We start from the raw sequence: 26869 nt of genomic DNA on the forward strand, positions 1-26869 counted from the left end.
ACAACCTGTAGGCTATGCTGGGAATTTTCTGTGATCCTCTACTTGTACCACCTGACCACTAAAGATTCATTTAGAGACGTAGCCATAGAAACACAAGCAGTTTTATGAACATGAACAGCTCCGAGTAGAATGTCACATGTTGTCATCTTGAAATTACAGTAATTACGACATGCAAAACTCTGCAGGACAGTGGCCCTTTAGGTGCAAGATTGGACACCCCTGGAGTAAACAGTCAACTGCGTGCTGTAAGAGGCTGAAACTAAAGCAAGGCATGCCATGCAACCAGAAAGTGGGACATTTCACCTTTGGCTGAATTTTTTTTTTAAATCAACAGTAAACAAAACAGTAAACAACAGAGACAAAGTCATAATGCCAGACTACAACATAGACATAAATGTGGTGGTGATCCTGGAAGAAACCGAAAGAAAAGCCCTTCAAAGCAAACCAATCCAAGTCCAGGTAGGACTTAATGCTGAAATAATGCTTCCCATACAATTTTAGCTTAATCTGAACCATTGCAATGCCACCAAACTTAAGTAAAAAAGGGGGCTATCTCTAAAAAGTTTGCTGCAACATTTCTGTTCTGCTCTTTCACCTACTTCCTTGTTCTCTTTTGGCATCTGCTAAACTATTCTCCTCTCAATAGAAAACACCAATCTGTTTAAAAAGACCATTCACCATTAACCCCCATATCAGTTAGGATTTGGAAAGCTGCAAAAATAACAGGTTTGTAAATATGAAGATTTATATACCAGAAATGGAGAATTGATCTTTTGGTTAATGTAATAAGAAACAAAATCTAAAATGTATTATTTCATAATACCATTCTACATGATTTCCCATTTTAGCTTGACAACTTTCTAAATATCTTAGCAGTAAGCATGTTGACTATAGTTTAGCCAGAGGATAATCTGAATAATACATAATAACTTTAGTTTATAGGATCCCTTTAGTCTACTGATGACTCATCATACATCATATTTCTTTAAAATCTGCTGTCTTTCATGAGGTCTTTTGAAATACCTTGGAAATTTTGAATATGCATCTGAGTAGGCAGTTTCATACTTTGCAAAGCTCTATAAGTGCAAAAGATTTTACATTACATGGCTCTCTATATAGGCTACTTTATTCTGATTGTCAAAGGTGGCGTTTAGAAGTCTAATATTTCTTCTTAATGGCCACTGTTACTGTGTTTCACAAAAGCATCGTATGGCACCAATGGTCTCTAAAATCAACGTAGATCATGATGCTTTCGAGAAATGCAGCCCAGGAAATACAGCATAACTGAACTCTCACCTGGGAAAACTCTATAAATTCATATTATAAATATAAACAATTATAATTTCAATATCTCATGTTTATTTATTTATTTGTAAGCAGGTGTAAAGTATAATAAGATGAGTAATGTAAAGTGAGGGCAATCCTCTTGTTTAATTCAAAATAACAAATGGCTCACTGTAGCCTATTATCCCTTATCCTAGATCCGTTTTTAGCAGCTTTCAAAGTCTATTTTGACATTATCTATATTAAATAGCTAAACAAATCTTGATTTCTGTAAAGTCTTAAAAACATTCATGTAGGCAACACAACACAATGGAAACACGGAATTCATGGAAATGTTTTAAACTGAGTCATGGGCAAAACTCACCTGGCACGTAAAGCTATGGATTATTGTTTAAACTATTGCGGACTCGAGTTAGTTATGTTCCATTAGACCAACACTCAATAATCAACACTGATATAGATTCGCAAAACACAGATGACCGTCGTCAAACAGCTCTATCACGGGTTGCAGGCAGTGCAAACTCATCTCGACTCTAATCTGCGTTCGATTGAGACTTCCTGTGTGACAGAACTGAGAGCAGGCGAGCGCGTAATCAGCACTGCCTACAGACTAGTTTGCGGTAACGCTCGAAAATCGCCGCCTGTACCGACAAAAGTGCTCGTTTGGACTTAATCGGGAATGATATGTTTTATTCCAACTATAATGTTGTTGGATAGACGTTGAGTGCGAGAACTAAACAGCAAAGAGATCCTCGGTGTGGGTCAAGAACATCTCACCCGACCAACTGAAAAAGGAGGAGAGGCCAAAAAAAGACAACTGCAACTGGAGGAAAAAAGTGTCTACAATCCTCACGGATTGCCACAACGTCGAAGATTATCGTGACATGATGGCCACGGAGGAACTCTATGAGGTGAATGTCGGCGATTTTTAACGTTCGTATCCGTTTAGACGCAGTTAATCGATTATTTGTGTGTAGTTGCACATATACGAAGCGTCCCAAAGCTCGTGTGGACTGCACTAGCAAACGTTCTTAACAACTGACTTCAGCACTCCAATACTAGTTGAAGCTAAGCCGGGAGGGTTGCATGCTAGCAAACTAAACTAGTAGTGTGGAGCCAGTGTCGTCCTGGTTTGTTAGTTTGTGGAGTTTAGTGTGGAGAGATGCTGGTGGAGGCAGTAGATGAGGCGGCGGGGGAGGGAAGGAAGGGCACTTTGGAGAGTGATACTTCATCAAGCTAGCTGCTAACCATGAGGTCTGTGTGGTATGATGGACACATCAGGACAGCTGAAAGTGAACTCGGTACGTTTTGGTGTTTTCAGCTCTTCGGGAACTTTTAGTTTCGACTTCTGTCCAGCAGGACCTGCGAATTTAGCTTCGCTTGAGAGCTTTCAACCTGCCTGGCTCCTAGCTATCCAAGAGTGTTGTGTGTTGTTATGATCGCCTTTGCTTGGTTTCATTTTACAGTTTCGTTGTTTGTGATATTATTATTATTTATAGTTATACATATACAGAATATGGCGTATAATTTCGCACTTAGAAAGTCTAATGTCACTTGCTGGTTTGTTTGATGGACTGACATTCTGACTGACTGCCATTATTCTCAGCCATAGTTCTGTTATCATGGTTTTAAAATGGTGATTTCTTTTTAAAATGATCATCACATATTGCATGTTTATGCTTCACGAATATACTTAAAGTATTCAGTCATATCAGTGCTCTAATTGTGTCAAATACAGTTGCTGTGTTTTTCCCGTCTTTTGAGAATTGTTCTAGTGAATATAGCTATTGACTGCTTACAAGTTTAGAATTGATGTGCTTATTGAGATAAATTCGTCAATATGATCAAATGCTTTACTACGGTACAAAGAAGATACAAAGGTGTAATGAAGAGAACAGATCTTTTCAAACATGTTTGACCTGTTTATAAAGACCTGTGTGAATACTGTCCCCATTTTCAAACACCTAGATAATACTGTTCATTCAGATGATGACAACAACAAATCTGTTAGTCATGATTCATATCCTTGCCTTTTCAAACTTTAGGTGTTTTTTGGTTGCGGCTTGGGTCAGCATAGACCTGGAAAAATACATTGTTTATTTTACTTATTTGCACCCCAGGGTGGGGGGTATTCCAGAAAGCAGGTTATGTGACACTGCCAGGTATGTTTGAGAGTAAGTTTCGGTTCTAAAAACGGAGGTAACTTTCAGGGTATGCAAGTTATGTTCCAAGGTTAGTTTGCTTAAGAGGTATTCAGATATGTTTTAAATAATAATGAGAAGAAGAGAAAGTAGAATGGTGCTCTGTTTCCATGGTGAATCGTTGATTCATCGCTCTGTTGAGAATGTCTTGTGTGTTAACCAGGAACATAGTCCAAATTGTCTGAACTTACTCCCAGATTTGTTTTTGGAACCAGCAAACCTTGAGTAAGCAAGGTTTGGGTTTATCATCCGAGATTTCAAGTTATATGTGACGGTAAGTTAACCTTGCCTGAAATACGGTACCCCCAGATGTGGACGACTACTGTATCATAAAACTAAAGCGATGGTGCTTTTCTGCTTACTTTTCCATTCTCTACCTTCTTATAACCATGATACATTAACAGAATCTTCATTTCTTCTTTCCAAAATGTATTGCTAACAGCCTTAGAAAGTCAGGAAATGTGTTTTTGTATTTATTAAAGGAATCGTCGGATTCAATAAGTAGTGTTTTATAGAACGCAAAGATTCTGGAAGTTAACATCCCATTAATTTGCTCAGTTTTTAGCAATAACATATTATTCTTTCTATGCAAAATTATTATTCTAGGGTTGTTAGCAATAGTAAATAGAAGCGTTAAAGACCCCTGTGGTGAAAATCCTACATTTTGAATATTTGTTAATGTCTATGTGGTGTTTTTAATATGCTTTAAGTCAAACCATGTGCCAATTCATGTCAGTTTTCATGTCAGTCAATATTGCAGAGTATTTTCTCCTTCAAAGTGCAGTTAAAAGACATGGTTTGCAAACGCCTGTGTTTCTTACATCACAAACTACCTTGTAAGTGTAACCAATTACGGTTCCAAAGCGCTTGATCACTTGGAATCCACTATGGAGTTTACTTATTCATTTATTTTCTTTACAAAATTGTTTAATGCAGCATTTTTCTATATGTATATAGGTGTTTTTTGGTTGTTTTAAATGTTTTAAAAAATGCTTAAAATATCATAGAGATTTTGTGGTTGGGTAAATTAAAAGTGATATCACAATCGTGTTGCATTGTGGTATATGAAGCTGCCTGAAGTGTACATATGAAGTAGACTGAGGGTATAGGGTATGTCCATATAAACTTCCCCCGTCCACTTTACAAAGTAAAACAAAATGGTGGCAGGGATTCCCCCTAGGGGAAGTGCTTAGGGAAGTTCGTAAGTGCACGTCTAAAAGTGGAGTGGAGCGCAGCAAGTGACGTGAGCTCCACAGACAATCCATTCCTATTGGTTGTGGCTCGTGAAATTTGCTTCTCATTTGCATAAAGTTGACATTTCTGAACTTTTGTTGCGTGTTTCACATCGCTCTCTGTCCCTCGTTTCGCCAGAAGTTGCTTGCGCTATAATCATGAATTATAGTGGGTGAATTATTTATATGATGTAGGGATGTTAACGATTAATTGATGATTGTTTAATTGTCGATAATACAGTTAATTGATAAAGTGTATTGTTGATTTAGCAGTGCCTGCTGCTCAACTGCGAAACATGTAACTCAGACACAAGGCAAAATGAAGCGAGTGCGGCGGAGTTATATTTGGGACCATTTTACAGCTAGAGTTACACCTTCAATCATGATTATAACTTTGCAGTCTTTTGTTTTGTGCAAATGTAGGTTGTAATATTATGTTTATATCTGATTTATCTCGTATGCATTTCTTTGAGTCAAATAACATGCTAGCAAAGTGCTCTAGTTTACCGGTGTTTATCCAGCTTCAGCATGCAGCTCTAACAGCAATGTATGACTGATAATAACTATGATTGGGACTGTCATATTTCAATGAGAAGTTGAACACCACTAGTAAATCGCTGTGAATTAATTGGGTTTAGTTGCTGTTTTCAGCACGTTGTTCCAGGAAGATCACGTCCACAAAAGGAGTAGGCTACACATCCTGAATAGCATGCGTATCTGAGGTGGCGCATTGTATTACGGCTGTTTCACACTGCAATCGTGAGCATAACTACACTGTTGCTGCAGATGCGCGAGAGTATTCACTAGGGATGGGCATTTCAAGCAAATTACAATTCCAAGAATGCTTCGATGCCCTGTGTGGCCACTCCCAAAGCCACCGCTACTGAATCACTTTTACTTTCCCACCACCGCGTTCATCTTCATAAAATCAGTTCAGTTAGAGAACAGACACTACAATTAAAAAACTGAAAGTGTCTGTTCAATATATTGTGATTAAGCCACTAAAGAAGTCTGTAAAATGTGTGTGGATGCTAATTTTTAGAAGGCAGCTGTCTGAATCTGAGATGGCTAATGAGAACATGGTTTCTGTAACATTAGCACAGTTGTAGAAACAATCCTGCATGAGTGAGTGGAGGCGGGGGTCATTTGCATATTCATTGACACACTTATATTTAATGAAGCAAAGGCATGTATAATTTGTTTTTCACAAGAGAAAAAAACATCTCAACTTAATTTTGGTGATCAAAGATGAGTTTTAAGGTGAAAAATGAATGACTTCAGGTGGATTTTAAGTCAGACAAAATCAGGGCAAAACCATAGACTGTAAAAAAATATTGACGTAGTGTCCGTGACGTCACCCATAGGTTTCCGATATGCCGTTCTGAAGCGTAAAGTATGGATGAGCTGGGCGTTGCCATCTTGTGAGCGAGTCATCGCGTGTCACTCCCGGATAACAGAAAATGGGCAAAAAGGCGGGATGTGCGCGGAGCTGAGGTAACGCAATAACTATAGACAACAGATAAATGGCTATCCACTTGTAACCACACCCTTAATTATGCAGAACTTTAAGGCTTTATATAACGTAAACGAATGAGTTATAAAAAAAAAATCATCCCCTCACAGTTGTCATGAAGATCAAAATTAGCCTTATAAGCCAAAACCACAATTTGTACCAGGCTGTAAACTTTTTTTTTCAGCTGTAAAGTTGAGAATTTTAACATGGGACTCAGAGATTCTGCTCCCTTCTAGAGCCTGCCTCTAGGGCCAGTTAAGGAATTACAGTTTACATTACTTCCGTATTAATAATAATAATAATAATGCGTTCGATTTATATAGCGCTTTTCTAGGCACTCAAAGCGCTTTACATTGAAGGGGGGAATCTCCTCAACCACCACCAATGTGCAGCATCCACCTGGATGATGCGACGGCAGCCATATTGCGCCAGAACGCTCACCACACACCAGCTGATTGGTGGAGAGGAGACCGAGTGATGAAGCCAATCAGGTTGTGGGGATTATTAGGAGGCCATGATGGACAGAGGCCAGTGGGCAAATTTGGCCAGGATGCCGGGGTTACACCCCTACTCTTTTTTAGAAAGACATCCTGGGATTTTTAATGACCACAGAGAGTCAGGACCTCGGTTTAACGTCTCATCCGAAGGACGGCTTCAAGAGAGATCGCGGGAGGTTGCCGCTTGGGCAAAACGGAGTTTGTTTCAGGAGTTCCAAACAGCTTTCCAAAGCAAGCACTCTGCTAGAGTTTTTTGTGTTCATCACCATAAAAATGTCACACACAGAAACCATGCACACTGCCAGTCTAATTCTTCCACACTAAACTTCCACAACATATGTGTATGGATCTAGTTTTGTGCACAGGGCTATTATCATGGAATAGAAAAGCATCCTCCCAAGCTGCTACAGCAAAGTTCAAAGCATACAATTCTTTTAGATGCCATTGTATGCAGTAGCATTTATTATTTGTCTTCTGGAATAACCAGACCCATTAATTAGAAGCATTATATGATAATGGTGTCATACAGGTTAGAGCAACATCAGGAGGAACAGATGATTCAGAATAAGAATGAGCTTTATTTGCCAAGTGTGCGCAAACACACAAGGAATTTGTTGTGGTTTTTCAGGACCTCTGGGTACATGCATATATATATTTGACACAAATAAAAAATATTTAAAAATTATAATAACGTGATAGACATCTGGAACCGCCGACTATACTGTACAGATTTGTGCATTCTGTACTGTATACAACTGTATAAATATGTATATGTATTTACATAATATGAACAAATTATTGCTTTGTTCTCAAATACTGAGGTACATAATTATAGAAACAGTAAATTTCTGTGTTAAGTCTTCAAGCTGGAGATAGCATGAAGGATGAAACAGTTGTCATGCCTAGCTAGTGCACCGAGATCTGTATCATCTGCCTGACAGGTTGTGGCTGGGGTGAGAGGGGTCTGAGATGATGTTACCTGTCCATTTCTTCACTCTGGAGATGTATGTTCAGGTGCTCACCAATTATACTTTCAGCTGTCCTAACAGTCTGTTGTAGTCTTCTTATTTCTTATTTACTGGCTGACCCAAACCAGACAGTTATAGAAGTGCACAGAACCAACTCAATGACGGCTGATCAAACCGTCATCTGCACCTGTGGCAGGCTGAACTTTTTCCTTTGATGAAGAAAGTTGTCCCTGATGAAAGTACAACCTCTCTCTCAATGTCAATGTCCCAGTTCAGGTCCTGAAAGATGGTGGTGCCCAGGAACCTGAATGAATCCACTGCCGCCACAGTGCTCATAGCCGTGTTTCCACTGTTGGGCCAAAAGCCAGTCCCTTTCCACGCTCACTTCCGGGGCTTGATCGTGCCTCGTCGGAGCCAACGACCAGGGGTTTTCCAATGTTATCTAGGTGACTTTTTTTTTAATAACTCATTCGTTTACATTATATAAAGCCTTAAGGTTCTGCATAATTAAGGGTATGGTTACTTTGATTGACAGGGTGGATATAGCCATTTATCCGCTGTCTGTTAGTCATCGCGTCACCTCAGCTCCGCCAACATCCCGCCTCTTTGCCCATTTTCTGTTATCCGGGCGTGACGCGCTGGCAAGATGGCAACGGCCAGCTCGTCTGTACTTTACGCTTCAGAACGACTCTTCGGAATCCTATGGGTGACGTCACGGACACTAAGTCCATATTTTTTTACAGTCTATGGTCAAATATCAATACTGGACTCTAGGTATGACGAGATCACGTGCCACGAGATATCGCAAAACTAAACTGTGACAAGCTTTCTGTCTTGCCTTATATCTGACGGAGTGCAAGGGTGAAGTTAGGATAGAATATGACAATGCTACGTTTACATTACGCCTTCACTATTTAATTTAGGTCATAACAGTCGCCCCATTTTCAGAAATAAAATTGAGGCCCTGAATGAATACCTGTAAAATTCCCTATTAATAATTCTATTAGGGCTGTTTCGAATGCCATTTATTGAGCTTCGAAGCTTAGGTGGCAAATATCGAATATTCGAAGCTTCGGTGGGTGGGGCTAAATATATAATAATAGTGTCGGTTTGCATTTGTATCATCTTTCACGACTTTACGTTTCACTCTTCGGCATCGTAAATGTGTTGCGGCAGACCCAGTGGAGTGCAGTGTTGCATTTGGTGCAATATGATCAGGTGGCACACATTCTTTAAATATTAATAAACATTTAATAATCTTTTAAATAGAACAGTTTCCGTAAGCATTACACGGGCAGGTTTATGCTCCGAAAACGGACAGTGCACAAGTGATACAAAACACAAAGTCTGTTGAGAGCAAGAACTTTAATAAGGTATTAATAACGAACCTTTCTTTAAAACAAATGAATCCCAAGACAGAAATTAAATTAGTGATTAGTGAAACACAGTGATTTCAACGAACTGTAATAAATAAAGAACACGGTAGCATGCTTATAAACAGTTGAATAAGAATAAATTAATTTTTTTTAAAATGACACAAAATGTAATATCTATTACAATTTGTTTTATTCTATATAAGGGATTTATTTTGTCTTATTCTGACTTTTTGTTAATTTAAATCTTTAAAATGCGCGATGCTTTTATTGAAAGCATGTTGCGGTGTTATTTTTAATTTATTATTATTTCAAGCATGAGTGAGAATGAGTCCGTGACGGAAGTCACGTCTTGAAAAAAAAAAAAAAGAATATTCGAATCTCAAAACTGAAAATCGAATGCCACCTCACCGAACGAATATTCGATTATTCTAGTACAGCCCTAAATTCTATATGACAAAATTCTATAAGATTGTTCTCCTCAATCATCTCCAAAGTTTTGAGCGTGTTCAGCTCCAGGTTGTTATAATTGCACAAGACAGCCAGCTGCTCAACGTCTTGTCTGTAAGCAGACCCGTCACAATTTTGGATGAGGCGGATGACTATGGTGTCGTCTGCAGACTTCAGGAGCTTGACAGCGGGGTCTTTAGAGGTGCCGTCATTTGTGTTTTATTCAGGATGGTATCCAGGATAATGGTATTGAAAGTGGAGTCCAAACTCCACTTTCAATACCATTGTAGCGAGATACCATATACACAATACCATGTGTAGCGAGACCAAACCAGACCAGCAGAGATTTGCATGCCAAGGAACCTGAAGCAGCTGACACTTAAAACTGCGGTGCCATTGGTGTTGATTGAGGAGTCGCACTCTCTGGGTTTCCTGAAATTCACAGAATCCTTTTGTCATGTTGACATTCAAATCAGATTGTCATGACACCACCTAATTATAAGCCTCTATTCATTCCTGTATATAGTCTGACTTTTAGTGCATATCACTCTTATTACTGAAGCTTCATCAGCAACATAACAGGAAGTATAGCCCTTTAAAAAGACACTTGTCATCATTAACTCAACCTCATGTTTCAAATCTAGCCTATATGACTGACTAATTGCTGCAAAACACAAAAATTGATGTAATTAGTTATGTAATTACAATAAAACGGGACAGCTTCATTAAAATATTCCAAAAATAAGTCCAATATTCAAAATTAAGACATATTACTGTGCTATATCAAAGTCTTTTGAACTCTTATAATGGCTTTATGTAACACTTTATTCACGGAAAATCTCAACATCTGTTTTAGCCCTCCTTGATGTTTTCATGAGAGAAGCCAATTAGTTTCAATGAATTAGTTGATTGGTCTGCAAAACTCTGATGAAACATCTGATCTGGTTCATTCATTCAAGTTTAAATGGCCATTCAAGCAGCACTAGGTAACTTTAGCTCTCGAGGTCCCCCTACAGTTGGGAAAAAATTAGTGTCCCCTACTACTGTCGTGAACTCTGTCATCCTACATCAGGGGATGCGCACGTGCATTTGTTGACATGACAGTCATGATAGCCCTGAACTAGCGATGAGCGGGTCGTCTCATAACCCGCGGGCGGGTTGTAAAAATATATACAGTGGTGCGGGTGGGCCACATCATTTCATAAAAGCGGGACCCGCGGGTTGGAAAAAAAGCTGACCCGCGCATCACTAACAGTTACCCTAAACACTGTTCACAAATCAAAAGTTCACAAAAAAAGTCTTAATCCCAGGTACAGTGGCATATGTTTCAGCATGTCATATGAATATAATTTCATGGGTTTTATTTTTTTCAAACGCCAAATGATCGCGATGCTCACGTTTACAAGCCAGCGTCATTATAGTAGCCTAGTCTATTGGCTACCGTTTTACAGAATCTATGATACTTCAATTCAATGTTTGAGTGGTAGGTAATAACCATAGCAACTTTAGCAAGCATGAGAGCCAAGTCAGCATCGGTCGGGCACACCTCCTTCAGCTCACGCCAACAAGCAAACGCTGGCCCAATGTTGATCAATGTTCCTCCAACAAAACCTTTGCTTTCTTATTTTTCTGTGCTGCTTTGGACATGACTATAATGTCCGACAAACGATAGTTGGGCTCGCACGTCCGAATTTAAGGAAGTGGGGGTGGTGGAGGAAGTATGCCGTAAAGCAGTCGAATTTTGTAGTTCTTTTTGTTCTCGGGTTACTACCCGAAACCCGAAGTTTAAAAATACGATTAAAAACAATACAGACCCCGTCAGGCTATGGCAGACGTGTCATTCAACCTATTGTAAGTCGATGTATCATCACAAGTCTTGAAAATATATTATGAAGGTTAAAACGTTACCTAGTGCTGCTAAAGTCTTGAATTTAGTTTGATCAAATTTAAGAACATTAAAAAGACCAAAAAAAAAATCATGTTTATTAGTCAGCAAAAATCAGTCTCGCCGAGTATACTAGTAAGCATAGTCAGATATATCTTACATTTATTTGTATCTTTGCACATTATAATAGTTAGCTTTAGATATTTTTATTTGACAGTACTTTTTTCCTGAACATACCTAACTGTACTGAAAAGGGCCCTAAAACCGCGATACAAATCAAACCATGAGAAATTTGAACCGTTACACCCCTACTACATTTGAACATACTCCTCGTCTTTACAACGTGTTTCCGCAACTGTCTGCCTATCCAATTGGCAAAACTCAGAACACATCTTCCTTTTTTTTAAGAATGACTTCAGTGCCATTCTTTGTTCTTTTCTCAAAGAAAAGCTTAACTCCAAGTCTTCCATAGGCCAGAACCGATTCAAAAGCTTGCTGTTCACCAGCAGCAGCAGCTGTTATCTTTGTTTTAAAGTAGCAGGGATTTCACATGGAACACTCACAACTCTGCCGTCATTATGTTAAAGGGTTAGCTCACTCAAAATTTTAAATTATGTCATTAATGACTCACCCTAATGTCGTTCCACACCCGCAAGACCTTAGTTTATCTTCGGAACACAGTTTAAGATATTTTATATTTAGTCCGAGAGCTTTTCTGTTCCTCCAATGAACGTATATGCACACTATGCTGTCCCTAGAGCTAATCTTAGAGAGCTAATCTTACGCCAACATATACGCCCGTTTCTACGCAAGATTGATAAATGAGGGCCAATGTGATTGGCCTGACTAGAATTTGGTTTTTCAAGCTCACAAGCCAACGGAGAGTTGCTGGACGGCCCAGCTGCAAATGAGATTTCTACGCTAAGGGTTTACAGTACGGAGCTGAATATTTGTGTGGTCTGTGTGTGACTCAAATGCTTTGCTCTCCACTCAGGTATAAAAGTTGCTGTCGGTTAATTTAAGATTTGACTGTTGAACTTGTGCTGTGTTGTCTGTGATAATTTTGTTATTTACTTAACCATTGTTACAGGTGATATTCATTCATTTTGTTCATATTTCAACATTTTGAGTATCAGATCTGTATTGAATGCAGTTCTCAAATGCATGGCTCACAAACCATAGGTTTCAGACTATTAATGTATGAAGTGTATTCATAGAAAGTACACTTTCCTTCATAACAAGTTAACAATTTCTTCTCTTTAGTCTTTCCAGTACTTAATTATTCAACATAAATTTCACTAAGTCATACTTTATCTGCATGTCTCTCTGTAGGTGGAGAGAGTAGTTGGCAAACGTAAGAACAAAAAGGGCAAAACGGAGTACCTGGTCCGCTGGAGAGGCTATGGCTTTGAGGGAGACACCTGGGAGCCAGAGAGTCACCTGTCCAGCTGCGTCGAGTTCATCCATGAGTTTAATCGGCAACACAGCGAAAAGCAGAAAGACGGAACTTTACTCCGTTCTACACGGAGCTCTCCCAGCACAGCTGGAGGCAACACTAACCTCAATGCCCGCAAACAGATCAGCAGGCCTCAGCAGCACTCAGCGAGTCCCAACACAGCCAAGACTTCTCCACAGACCTCAAGCACACCCTCCACAAAACGGATTCAGCCAGCACAGCACTCACCAAACAACAGCGACGGACAGCAGCAGAAGAATAAGCGTTCTGCTGCCATAAGTAGCACTGGCGGCAGCACTGCGGTCACGGGCACAGTCACTGACACTGTCCCAACCGCAGCGCCAACAGCTGCACCCACTATGAGTGCGCTGCGCCGTAGTATGGACCTAACAAAATCTGGCATCAAAATCCTAGTGCCAAAGAGCCCAATGAACAGCCGCACTGACACAGAGGAGTCTCCCAGTGAAGCAGCACACAGTCTGGAGCAGGGAAGCCAAGAGCCAGATGCTGTGCCCCCTGAAGTGGCCTTGCTGGAGAAACCCTCCGGAGCGGTGCGCGTACCAGGAGAGGAGCGAGCTCGAATGGGCACGAGGCCCAGGACGCAAACGGCCCTTCCGCCACCACAGATTCCCATTACCCCAGCTGCCGTCCGCACGTTAAACGGGAAAGGTACAGATGCTAGTTCTCCATCAGAAATATCTTTGTTACGATAGTATTGATTTTACTCTCATGTTAGGTTCTTTGTATAATAGAAGAAAGTAATATATTAGTACAATATAACAGTAGGTCTGAGTGGTAATGATCGTAATGATTTGTGTTGTGCACTCTTTTTATATGCAGATGACGTGCGCCACAATTTATCAATTTTAAGCCATGACCATTTTAACATGTTTTTGCCCACAGTGGTGCATCCATATTATACAATATTGTTCAAAGGTTTGGGGATATTGTGAAAAGTTTTAAAAATGTATTTTATTAATGCAATGACTGCTAAATTTTCATCATTATTACTCCAGTATTTAGTGTCACATGATCCTTCAGAAATCATTCTAATATGCAGATCGAAGAAATATTGAAAACTGTTTAATATAACAACTTAATATTTTTTTGTGTGGAAAACAATCCATGATAGATATTTTTCAGGATTCTTTGATGTTCAAAGTTTAAAATAACTTTTGAAACATTTATTGCATACTTGCTGTCCCAAACATTTGAATGTAGTGTAGAATCAGATATTAACTATATAATAAATAACTATATGATATTTAAATGTTTTATTTATATCATTTGTATTTATTGATTTTTGCTTTTGTTGTCGTTTCATTGGAGTGACAACCCTCATGGAAGCCTCGTCGGCAAACGGAACAGCCATTACACAGAGTGGTGCGGCAGGAGCGATGGGCAGCTCAGGGCTGACAGGCAAAAGGCGCTTTGAGGACCGCGCAACTTTCGACAAACGCCTGCGCTTCAGTGTCCGTCAAACCGAGAGTGCTTACCGTTACAGGGACATTGTAGTTAAGAAACAAGATGGCTTTACACACATTCTGTTTTCTACAAAGACCTCTGAGAACAACTCGCTGAATCCTGATGTGAGTCCAAATATATTATATATTTAAGTGTGTCATGTAATGTATAATAAATATGATATATTTAAGTTGCATGTAAGAAATGACTCATGTTAATTTGACTTTTTTTAGTATTCTGAAACCTAACTTGTTTATTTTTATCATCCGATACCTCATCCTCTTAATTAGGACTGGGTGGTATGACAGTAGAAACAATATAAAAAATCTGATTCCATACCGAAAACATATAGAGTACTTCCCAGACTGTCTAGCAGAGGGACGCAAGTGATTTTGTTTTGGTGTAACTATTACAGAAGGATTTCATACATGATAAAAACCTAAAGAGAAAACTTTACTCAAATGGTTTTCAGGTAATGAAGGAGGTTCAGAGTGCCATGGCCACAGCTGCAGCTGATGACAGTAAACTTGTTCTACTTAGCGCTGTGGGAAACGTCTTCTGCTTTGGTCTAGACTTCATCTACTTTATAAGGCGGCTCACGGATGATAGGAAAAAAGAAAGCATCAAAATGGCAGAGACAATCAGGTAAAAATTATGAGAGTATAAATATTTGAACGGGTATTCTATCATATATCAGTGAATTGTTTTGTAATAGTAGCTATAGATAAGACTTTGTTTTCTGTTGTCTTCAGGACTTTCGTCAACACATTCATCCAGTTCAAGAAGCCCATCATTGCCGCTGTGAATGGACCTGCTATTGGACTTGGAGCATCCATCTTGCCCTTGTGTGATGTAATATGGGCCAATGAGAAAGCTTGGTTCCAGACTCCTTACACAATCTTTGGCCAAACTCCAGACGCCTGCTCCTCTGTAACATTCCCTCTCATCATGGGAGTAGCTTCGGTCAGTACATCAATAGTGTATGTCTGGATGAAAGATTTTAAGGACTCATTTAAGGCTTTTTACTCTTCAGTATTGTATTTATTTCTAAGGCATGCCATTTATAATATATTGATAAGTACATTTTAAAAACACTGCAAAAAATGCTTATCTTACTTTGCATTTTTGTCTTGTTTCCATTCTAAATATCAAAACAATTCTTAAATCAAGATGCATTTACTAGATGAGTCAAATGACATACGACAAATGATTGATTTATATATAGATAGATAGATAGATAGATAGATAGATAGATAGATAGATAGATAGATAGATAGATAGATAGATAGATAGATAGATAGATAGATAGATAGATAAATTACTAAACAGGGCAAATTAGTGTGAGAGCTCACTTCTATTAAAGCACAGATGGGAGTGGAAAGTTCTGTGCGTGATCTACTGACGACATGCAAATTAAAGCGCAGACGCAGCCGGATCATTTCCATAATGATCAACGCTATCTACCAGTTAGCATCTGTTTTAAAACATGCTTTTTTGGGGGGCTGTAAATAATAGTGCAGACACCAGCAAATTGAGGAGCACAAACCTTAGTAAATCACCTTGCGTGATTCATTGAAATACTCTCCTCACATAATATTTGCTTCAGAAAGGGAAACTCCTAGTCTAGAAATCTAGATGCACACTAGCGGCTTTGACTGCGATTCTGGAAGACTTGGAGTTAACTTTTCTCTAAATAAAAAAACGAAGAACGCACTAACGTCATTATTAAAAAGAGAAGATGTGTTCGGAGTTCTGCCGACCGGATAAGGCGAATGTTTAATCTATCAACTAGCTCCTCTTCACCTTCGTTGCTCTGATTGGTTGTAGCGCTATCCTATCGCGTGCAGAGGGAGTTTGAAAGACAGCCGTTTATCCCGCCCCTTGGATTGAGCCCTGTCAATGGTGAGTTTCCAGACCAAACATCTTGATGTTGGTCTGGCTTGTCAGGCTAGGAAACTCCTAGCCTAGAAATCTAGACACACCCTAGCGGCAGCAAATCTAATCTGCCACGAGTGTCGTCTAGCAACTCTCAATAATCTTCTGAGCTGTAAACGCCAAACTCTTGCCGGGCCAATCACATCCTGTATAGAGTCGCTGGGCGGAGCCATAATGACGACGGCCAAGTTGCGTTTGCGTGCTTTTGGTAAACACAGAAACTGGCGAACGGCGGTCTTTCGAATCAGCTTTGACCGTGACTCTGGAAGACTTGGAGTTAAGCTTTTCTCTGCGAAAAGAACAAATAACGACACTGAAGTCATTCTTTAAAAGGGAAGATGTGTTCGGAGTTTTGCCGACCGGATACGGCGAATGTTTAATCTATCAACAAGCTCTGTTTCACCGTCGTTGCTCTGGTTGGTGTAGCGCTATCCTATCGCGTGCAGAGGGAGTTTGAAAGACAACCGTTTATCCCTCCCCTCGGATCGAGCCCTGTCAATGGTGAGTTTACCAAACATCTTGATGTGGGTCTGGCTTGTCAGGCTAGGAAACTCCTACAAATGTATATGCAAGAAGTTCAGCTGCAAAAATAACCGTCCACGCCTTTTCAGCGCCAATTTTTCATTGCGTGTCTTTAGTGAATCCTTACAGTAGTTTTTTAACGGCAAAAGACGGTTTGCGCTGACGCAAGCTGTTTGTAAATCTAGCTCTAAGTGTTTTAGTAGTAAGTATTAACATTAAGTTCATTTCATTTAGATTTCAGATTTATTTATTTCTGAAGTTTTCTGCTGATCCATCATCTTTAGTCCTGTAGACCTTCTGCTTTGCTTTAGATTTAATGTGCTTTATTGGCAGGACAAATTATTTCACCTTCATATTGGCAGTTTACATGTAGATTTATATGATTTCTGCAATGTATCCACTACACATACTCAAGCATGTGTGATGCTCAGTGTTTTCAGTGTCTGTCATTTCACTATGTGAGGACACTCCACATGAACTTCTCTTCTCCAGCATTTCTTTATTTCACTTGATCAAATTGTCAGATACACCCAATATATTATGATTGTGCTGAACAAAGCACTTTTTATTAATACAATTTATTAAGACATTATTTTTAAGGAATATCGCCATATTAAACATAAGAATTAAGTTTGAAATGTCTATTAAAGGTGACAGGTGCAATCATAGCCTTTTCATTCTGATTCCTTTTTCTCTCTCTCCTGTCACTGTAGGCTAATGAAATGCTACTGAGCGGGAGGAAGTTGACCGCTCAGGAGGCTTGTGCCAAAGGACTCGTGTCCCAGGTTCTGTGGCCAGGGACCTTCACACAGGAAGTCATGGTTCGCATAAAGGAGCTAGTATCTTGTAATTCAGTTGTAAGTCATCTTTTCATTCGTTTTTGTTTTTCCTGTCACATTTTCTCAAAGCATACATTCACATATTCCCTTCAACCTTTTATTTAGTTTTTTGCTTTTATTGCGTCTCATTTTAGATCATGTTCATTTGATCTTCATAGTCTTTCTAGAATAAATTGGAAATACGTTCAACTGTGATTCTTCTGCTGTTTTTACAGTGTTTTAAACCTTACTGAGACATCAGGATTTTGAATCATTAGTACATCACAAGGAACATTTTATGTATTTTGTGGTGAAATAACAGTTGCGTTAAGTGGACTTCTTTACAAATTCACAATGCATCCACATCCATTAAGTCATGTGCCTTCTTTTCCTTTTCTTCCTTATTTTGTTCCCCTCATGTTATTTTGTCATGGGCGATGCTGCGGGAAACACTGAAGGTTCTGCGCGAGTCCAAAGCACTGGTGAGGAACATTAACCGGGCCGCCCTGGAGCAGGCCAACGAGAGGGAGTGTGAGGCACTTAAGAGGGTCTGGGGCTCTCCTCAGGGCATGGACTCCATACTCAAATATCTCCAGAAGAAAATAGATGAATTCTAAATCGATTGAATGTCCTATGCGTGTCAAAAACCTCCATCCTCAAGTGCCTGATGTTATATAGACAAGGGTTGTCAGTGGTTACTTTTTTTAGTAGGATTTTGGTGGAACTCCCCATCAGAGGAAGACTGCGGTGGACTAGCCCGCAACTTCATCTTCGTCCAGGATGTATTTCCTTTTCATCCGACTGCAGAAAGCAGCATCTCATTCTGCTACACTTGATAATGACTTTAATGCAAAGTTTGTGATGTATCTTGGACATCTTTCTCTAGGCACTGTGCAGAAGGACAGAATACCTTGATACACGTCAATTCTTTTCATCCTTCAGCTCAATCTGTTTTATCAGGACTAAAGCCTTGAATTGCTTTGTCATAGAGGTAATATGGTTTTGGGCTATTTTCTGACATGCCTCCTATGCAGACTGATTGAGAACAGATGAGTAATGTCAGGGTAATTTAAGTAAGAGATGTACGAGCCTTGAATGAGTTGAATTTGGCGCTCGTCTCAGTTTGGTTACTGCTGAACTAACAGATTGCCATTAAAATCAAGAATTGTCGGTAGCAGGCTTTTCTTTGGTTGGGACTTTTATTACATCAATTACAAGCCATCTCAAGCCTTGAGTATTCAGGCAAATCTTGCAGGCATTTACATCGATCAGCCCTTTGTAGTCATTTTTAAGAGAGGAGACGAGAAGATCAGACAATGACGGCAATAAAGATGACAGCAGTGCTTGGGGATTCAGCATCATCTTGACTTGAAAGCTACTAATGCATTAAAGGAAAAGCACATTGAATTTCTGATTATGTAATAACAATCGTCAAGTGAACAAAACGAATGCTTGAGTACATGTGTATTTGCGAGGCGCTGGCTTAGTAGGAATTGACCGTTATTTGTATCAAAAGTTAACAATTGTATGTTTCGCTGGCTTAATTTTAAAAGTTTTCAGCTTAATTATAGTTTGTTTGTATGTTCTCGGCGTACAAACTGTTTGCTTTTGGAGTAACATTATACCACCAAATAATTGTGATGTAAATGTTGACAATATTTCTAATTTAATAACTTATGACATTATGAAATTGAATGAGGTATGTTCCTCATGAGTCAATAAAGGGTGCTGGCGATTTCAATCTGCATCCTTATTTCTGCTGGTTCGAACAGACTGGACTGCTGTATCATCAGAAGAGCCCTGGAGATTAAACAACCATCTCTGAGGGAAGATCCTACTGAACTCCACCACAAACATGTAGTTACTAGCTAGTATGCACTATTATTAAATGGAATGGCTATCCTTCATTTTTGTTTTGTTTTGTTTTTTTATATTATGTGGGTGGGGATGGAGTAGGTTTAGGAAAATGGGTTGCGAAACCTGTCCACTTAAAAATTGCTTAACAATGTGACTTTGCAAAAAGATAACTGCAGAAATATTTTTCCCCAGTTCTTAAGTTCTACCTCTCAAAATCCATAATATGATTTTTAGCACCGAAGAATCTGGTTTAAATCTTACTTGTTTTGAAAATTCTACATCATGTTTCTGGTAGAGATATCTATGCACTATTAATGTTCTGCTCCAAAGTATTAGCTCAAAATTAGTCTGACTCAATACAGGAAAGCAAAATTCTATCCAGTAATTAATCAGCTCAGCCCCAGCAATAAAATGTGTAAATTATATATGTTTTTAATTCTATTCAGTATTTATTGACCATAGATAGAGTTTGCTGCAGTGGTTCCAAAATTTGGAATAACAGATGGTTGTGTACGTTTTTCTCTTCCCAAATGATTTTGTAAAATTCTTGTTTATGGAATTATATTTATGATTGTGAAAATAGAATTGTTTTCATTCTTACTATTGTACTTATTGAATTATTTTGTTCAGTCATTTTAATTACATTTTTCTAAACAATGTGGCAGGTTATATTTGATTATGAAGTGCATTGTGACATTGAAGTCTTATATATTTTAACTTGTATGTGATATGTAAACTGGTTCATTGGCTTCTAAAATTATGTCAATGAAACACTAGTTTGATCTGTGAGAATTACAATTCAGTATCTGTTAATAACCCTTGAACACAAAAACCAGAAACATATCCTAATTTTCTCAATGCAGCTTTGCAGTAATATCTGGATTGTTAAATCTATTATGGATATCTTGGCAGATCTGAATTCTGTAAACAGGGTGTTGCAGTTTGATGTAAAACGTAGCTGACTCTATACATGAGGGAAAAATTGCTTTGCTCCAGTCACTTCACTGACAAAATTATATATTATCCTCGTAATTTCAGCATAGCTGTACATGTGATCTGCCTTTAGTTTCAAATGCTGGTCAAAACTAGATTTATATATATATATAATGGCAACGCTTATTTCTTATAGTTGAAATACTAAATTGTAAATTGTACAATCTAAAGATTTTTTTTTAGGTTTCAGAACATGTAACAGCTGTGAAAATAACTGGTCCAAATAAATTGAAATGCTTTGTTTTTTGTTTTTTACCCACGCTTGTGCTTTTATAATTTAATTTTAATAAAAAACAACAAACATTTTACATTAACGTTTGTATTTTACATTTCCACATGTCAAATGTCCATTGTTTTTATGGTGGGCAGCCATCTTGAGCACCGACAGCCATGTGTAACCAGTAGTCCTGATTCTTGAAGCAAACAAAATTGTAGAAGTTTTCACCACCTTTGAAGAATCCATGTTCTGTGGCTCCCCATGACACAGGACTATCCATAAATCCATGCACAGTGAAGGAAACCCATGGTGTAAACTTCGGTTCATTGAAATACTGCCTGGATGAGCCGAGGAAGAGAAAAACAGCTCTAAATATATTCTACTTTTAAATATTATATACAATAATATACTATAAAAGAATACTTAAGTGCAAACTGAATGCAAGGTTTCAGACACTGAAAAGCATGTAAATTGTAACTAAACTGAAGTACACTTTAGTAGTGAGCGACCGACCGTACCTGATAGCGGATTCCCGATATTTTAGCATTTTCACATAATCGGGTATCGGTTTTGTAATATCGGATTTCCCGATAAATGGACGTTTTGAGAATTGCATACAATCGCAATTAAAGGACTGCGTCTGAGGGGAGATGAGTCAACAACGGTGTTCAAAGGTAAAATAACCTGCATCCCTTAATTGATCAACTTTGTTTAACATAACAGTAATGCATGATTGAGATATGCACAAATAAGATGTTGTGTTTATGTAGTTTTAACTTGGTGCTAAGTAGAGACGAACTCACTGACGGAGTTAGTCAGGTAATCCGTCATGTCACAATACAGTCGTAACTTCACGTGAATTAAATAAAACAGCCATGAATGAGAGCATGTTGGAAATAAAAGCGCCAAACTTATTTCTTTCTGTGTTTATGCTCAGTCGCGTTCAGCCGTTCTCACAGAGTTGTTGCTCCAGCATAGTCACCATGTAAACAAGACCGACTCGTTTAAAACGCCTTAAATTATTTTAACGTCTGCTTTATAACATTTATATAATAAACATCTAATTACAGCTCCGTAAAAATGCATTATTACTTAGGCCTATCTCTGCAAGATGTGTAAGTTATTACTTAATACTGCGTTTACGCCATTATTCAAAAGACACGACACGCAGGACGGACATTAACCAAGAGACGACAGAAAGAGAGATGGCAGATAAAAAACACGTGCAAAATGTCTATGGAAAAAAAGAAGGCTTATGATGAGGCAAGAAGTATCACTTCCCAGAGCCGGAGAGAACTCGAGGAGAGCTAAGGCCCGCAATCGGACTCCGAGGTTGCTTTATTTCTCGATAGAGGAGTAACATTGGTTTTGTTTCACAGAAATGATATATGCTGGCTTTTCTTCGGCTCGTGTGTCATGTTCGCATGTTTGTCCATTTGCAATCGTATTGTCATTCACTTCAGCTATACATTCATTTTCACATCCTGTCTGTTCCAAGCGTCAGCTCGCAGTGTGTCTGAACCATAAGATGATAAACTCCTAATATATGTTTGTTTCCTTTGGTTCCTCATTTAGTGATCGATATAACCCTCTAATATTGTCATAATTGTTGTCATATGTTCATGCTTCTGCTATCTAGTTGTTCATGAGAACTGTGCTTTCACTTATTGATGACTTCAGACCCTCAGCCGGCTGGCACAGCAGATTCCGCCAGTGTTGCGTACGCATGTGTGGGGGGAGCTATCAAAATAGGGGCGAGACGCTTTTGGGGTAGGGGTGTGTTTGTTTCTGTGATTTGAAATACATCAACATCGTTTACCCCACCACTAAGTTGGAATATAGTTTGTGACTGTAATGTTGGGGTCTCACCTGAGTTCTTTCAGCAGCACAAACACATTCTCAGGTGGGATAAAGCCAGTAACCGTGCACAGCAAGGCTTGACTGACAGAACTCTTGGGCTCTGGACACACGTATGTCGACAGGAAACTGTCAGCAGCATTTTCACTGAAGAAAAAAAAAAGGACAATTAAATTTAGAAACACCAGGAACTCCTTTCAATTTTGTGAAGCAAAATGTCATAGTAATTTCACTGTTGTCTATTTGTGCCACAGTCTTTAAGTAATCATTGTACAATAAATGCAGTCAATTTACATATTTAACAAATCACAAACATACAAGAGCACAGCATGATATAGTGACTGGACTTCGCTTACCAACTGATGCCAAGGTTAACAGCTCCAAGCCACTCCAAGAAGTGATGTGGGTCACATGACAGTGTCTTTCCCTGTATATCTGATTGGTAAAGTGTGGGACATGGTATATTTTTCAGGATGTGATGGCTAAAAGCAGGCTTGTGCTCCTCGTACGAGTACTGGGACAACAGCTTGCAAAGAGTCTTATCTTCATCTGCGCCTGAAAGAGTCATGAATACAAAAGGCTAAAGCAACTAAAGCAACAAGAAATTATCTTAAGGTCAGTGAGGGTAATGGTGGATTACGTGCCACAAACCTGTGTTGTATTTAGTAAACAGAAAATCATATCTGAGTGGTAGTCTGTCTTTTAGACCTGACAGAACCCGCTGGTATCGTTTGGTGCCTGGACTCAAGCTTTTGTCTGTGAGGTTCAGAGTCACGACTGCACAACAAAGACATTTTATAATTATAATATTTATTGATTACTACTTTTGTTTAATGGTTAAAACACCTTAATTTCAGGCTACTCAGAATAAAGTTATTTACCAAATCTCATAGCCTTTTTGTGATTGTATTGAGATGGTCGTCCCTCCAAGCCAAGCTGTTCATATGTGTCTTTATCTAGAGACAAAATTAACTGACCTGGGAAAACAGAACAAAAGTGAATACTTTAAACTAAGTACATTCACAAGTTATCATTAATACATTAAAATAATCAAACTGAAATGTGAAACATAAACAGTGCTGGGTCGATTACTTACAAATTGTTGTAAATTACTGAATACAAATGACATTATCAAAATTCTAGTTAGTAATGGAATTTATTACATCACACATTTTAGTTTATTTATTTAATATGATTTGACTACTTTTTAATTACTTTTGACCTAACCTTTTTATAGCATTGATTTGAATTGAATAATCTTGTACCATATTGATAAATACAAATAGAAATTATTTTTTTAAATCAACAAAACTTTTATTTTTTATTTAGACTTAAATTTAAAAGATACAAAAGAATAATACTGAATAATTTACTGCCATTTTGGGAATATTATGTGGTCATGTAATTAATAAAACGTAAGTTTGACTGAGTATTTAAAAAAATAATATTCAAATTTAAAAAAATATATATATATATTTTTGTAATCTGATTATGTAATCTAGATTACAAATAATCAGTTATTACCCAGCACTGAAAATAAAACACATGGAATCGAGATGAAACTGATCATATTTTTATTTTCCCACAATAAAAAAAAGGTGTTTGAAATCAAGCAGCTTTGTCATACTAAAGTCATAACAGTTTGAGAACCACTGATTTTATGGAGTCTTTCAAATAAATAAAAAAACAAACTCATATTAATCTAATTATCTTGCTTACCACTGGAAAGAAGAGCAATGGAATTATCTTCATCTATTTTGGTGTTGTAAGAGAGTGCATAGAAGTGTCCTGTGTAAAAAGAAAAAAGAAAAAAAAAAAGAAAAAACGTCGAAATATTTTACTCGAAAACAAATAAGCAATATATTAGAGATAGACATTCGCACATTTTCCCTCCTACCTTTCTTTACAAGTGACTCAAGGAATGTTTCTTCCAGTAGTTCATAAACTGGCAGATTCCGCACTACATAATAAGGGCTGAAGCTTCTGATGACACTGCTGATGTTTGCAGGGAGGATCCCACATTCAGGTATCAGCACTGAGATCTGTGGAGAAAGCGGCACATTTCCGTCTGAAACTAGCGCGAGCCGAAATACAATCTGAGCAGAGTTGTAAAAATAATATCTTAAGCAAATTTTCACTTATTAAACTCACCTTGTAATTAAAGTTGTGCTTCGACACGTGGATGTCATGCCGAGACTTTTCATTCAAGAAGTTTGATTTCTCGCACACCAGCAGGCTTCTCGGGAACGTTTCCAGCTCTGGTGACATTTTGATAACTATGAGCAATATCTACATTTTGTTATGACATCAAGCCGAAAAAAAGAGAAACGAGCTTCTTAAACTTCGTATAAGGGTAAGGTTTCAAAATAGTGGCAACTTCGCTTGTCGCAAACGTGTGACGTCAGTTCCTGCTCACAGTCGCAGCGTGAGCGCAGAGTTGGTTATCAGATCTTGCTGTTTTGGCTCTTGCCTCTTGTTGAAATAAATATGGTAATAATAACCCTGTGGTCATTTTGTATTAATTTAAATGGCTTTTTTGTTTAGAAGGTTATTTATTTCACGATGATTTTTATTTTATTTTTTTAGGCTACCTTTGTCATGTAATTTCATGTAGTGCCTAAGCCACCTTTTTAATGTCACGTTGGCTTAGTTGATTTTGAGTGATTTAAATGGTGTTCGTTGTAATAGTTTTGGTTTTCTTAATAATAATAAAAAGAGTTTAGATTGTAACAACTCTGAGTTATTATAAAATATTTAAAAAATAAAAATAAAGAAACATTAAACACAGGATGGATGACTGTTCCTCAAACCCACACTGACCCCAAACCACATTTTTCCAGGTGCTACTGTCAAACTGGGCCATCTTTATTGGCTGGGACACTTCAAACATATTCAGTTTTTCTTCAAGTGTAGGCCTAATGAAGTACATGCCTGATAACAATATAAACCACAATAATAATAAACATCACTTTTCTTATAGGCTAATTCATTTCACACAGTGTAAATTTAATTTCTGCTTTTTGTATGGTAGGTTAGAGTACAAGTCAATACAGGGTGAGTAAAGTGAATGCCCCCCTGTCTTCAATGAGGCCATGCTTCTCTCCTCACCACACGTCTCATGGAACCAGTCTTCACAAACAATGCACGATTCAAGCCTGTCTTCTTGGGATCATTTTCATCACCATATCTGGCTTTGCAAATATTGCAAATGTCACAGCCTCCTGAGCTTGTACCCTCCAACTTTCTTTTTTTGGAATTGGCATTGTTTTTTATGAGCAGTTTAAGTCAATCTTTATTGAAATATCTAGCTAGCTAACTAAATTTACGAGGGACCTTAAAAGGGGAACTCAAGTCCCCCATTAGAATAACTTGAATGTTTGCCAGTAATACCCTATTCACCTCAGAATGCTGTCATTTTTACCATCATGGTTCACTGCACGGTTGTTAAATATGGAAAAGATGTCATAGCTAAATAACCTATATTTTGTATTACATACTTTCTTAAGATGAGCTGAGTTCATTTTTAGTAGTGGAAGCATATACTTGTAAAGATAGAAATTTTAAAGCTTAAACCACTTGACTCATTGTCCCACTTTAATAGACTCACCCCATGTAAATTACTACCAAAGCTAGAGAAAAAATGGGTCAGTTAGAACAAGATTTTAGATAGACTTATAAACCATATAAATATAAACTATATTGCTATTTACTAAGCTAAAAACTGCAATAATGTTGCTTTATAACATTAATCTATTTAAAAACATTATTTATAAATGGTATCCTAAACAATAATATAGCCTATTATAATCTCACTTAAATTGAGATTATACTGGATTAATGGAAATTCTGAATATACAATTAACATAATTGTATTACCCTGTAAATTATTACCCTGTAATTATGGCCTAATTTATTACTCAACAAATAAAATATAAATAATATAGATTAATCTTTCATTTATTGAGTTTTTTTTTTTTTTTTGATTGTACAAATGTACACTTTATAGTCTATATGAATTGCAAAAAAAAGTGAACTTTCCCCTGCGTATTTCGACTGGTTTCATGTGGAATACGTGCATCTTGCATGTAAAAACCCAGTGTACTCTGTTGCGTCATATAGACAGTGTAAACAGATCCATGTGCTGAAAAATGTGCTCGTCTCTCTGCCATGTGCGCACGAGCCCTCTGCAGTTCGTCATTGTGTTTCTGCACTAGACAATGATTGACAGAGCGTATTGTGGAATAATATACAGTGAAAAACTAAACAGGACTATATGTTTTCTATTACATTAATTAAATAATGAAAGTAAAATTGTGTCACTTGACACAAAGAATAAATGCCTTTTAA

General features: G+C 38.0%; 2 protein-coding genes across 3 annotated transcripts; one reads left to right on the top strand and one right to left on the bottom strand.

Moving 5' to 3' along the window:
- The first annotated feature begins 1791 nt into the window (after positions 1–1791).
- On the top strand, positions 1792–20756 carry cdyl (chromodomain protein, Y-like). 2 transcript variants are annotated; one of them, XM_067453829.1, is made up of 7 exons: positions 1792–2195; positions 12736–13528; positions 14189–14448; positions 14796–14968; positions 15076–15286; positions 17494–17637; positions 18057–20756. In XM_067453829.1, exons 1-7 carry the CDS (start codon positions 2169–2171, stop codon positions 18213–18215), a joined length of 1767 nt encoding a protein of 588 aa, XP_067309930.1. In that variant the 5' UTR covers positions 1792–2168; the 3' UTR covers positions 18216–20756. The 2 variants fall into 2 exon arrangements, with proteins under 2 accessions (XP_067309930.1, XP_067309929.1); XM_067453828.1 differs by having other exon boundaries at positions 12736–13527; positions 14185–14448.
- On the bottom strand, positions 20661–25021 carry rpp40 (ribonuclease P/MRP 40 subunit). The gene is made up of 8 exons (XM_067453830.1): positions 24674–25021; positions 24420–24564; positions 24242–24310; positions 23404–23499; positions 23174–23299; positions 22879–23077; positions 22535–22669; positions 20661–21003 (listed from the first exon to the last, which is right to left on the bottom strand). The coding sequence occupies exons 1-8, from the start codon at positions 24788–24790 to the stop codon at positions 20805–20807; spliced, it is 1086 nt and encodes a 361-aa protein (XP_067309931.1). The 5' UTR covers positions 24791–25021; the 3' UTR covers positions 20661–20804.
- Positions 25022–26869: the final 1848 nt, after the last annotated feature.

Source organism: Pseudorasbora parva, chromosome 9 (genome assembly GCF_024679245.1).
Source record: "Pseudorasbora parva isolate DD20220531a chromosome 9, ASM2467924v1, whole genome shotgun sequence".
In the NCBI taxonomy this organism is placed as follows: domain Eukaryota; kingdom Metazoa; phylum Chordata; class Actinopteri; order Cypriniformes; family Gobionidae; genus Pseudorasbora; species Pseudorasbora parva.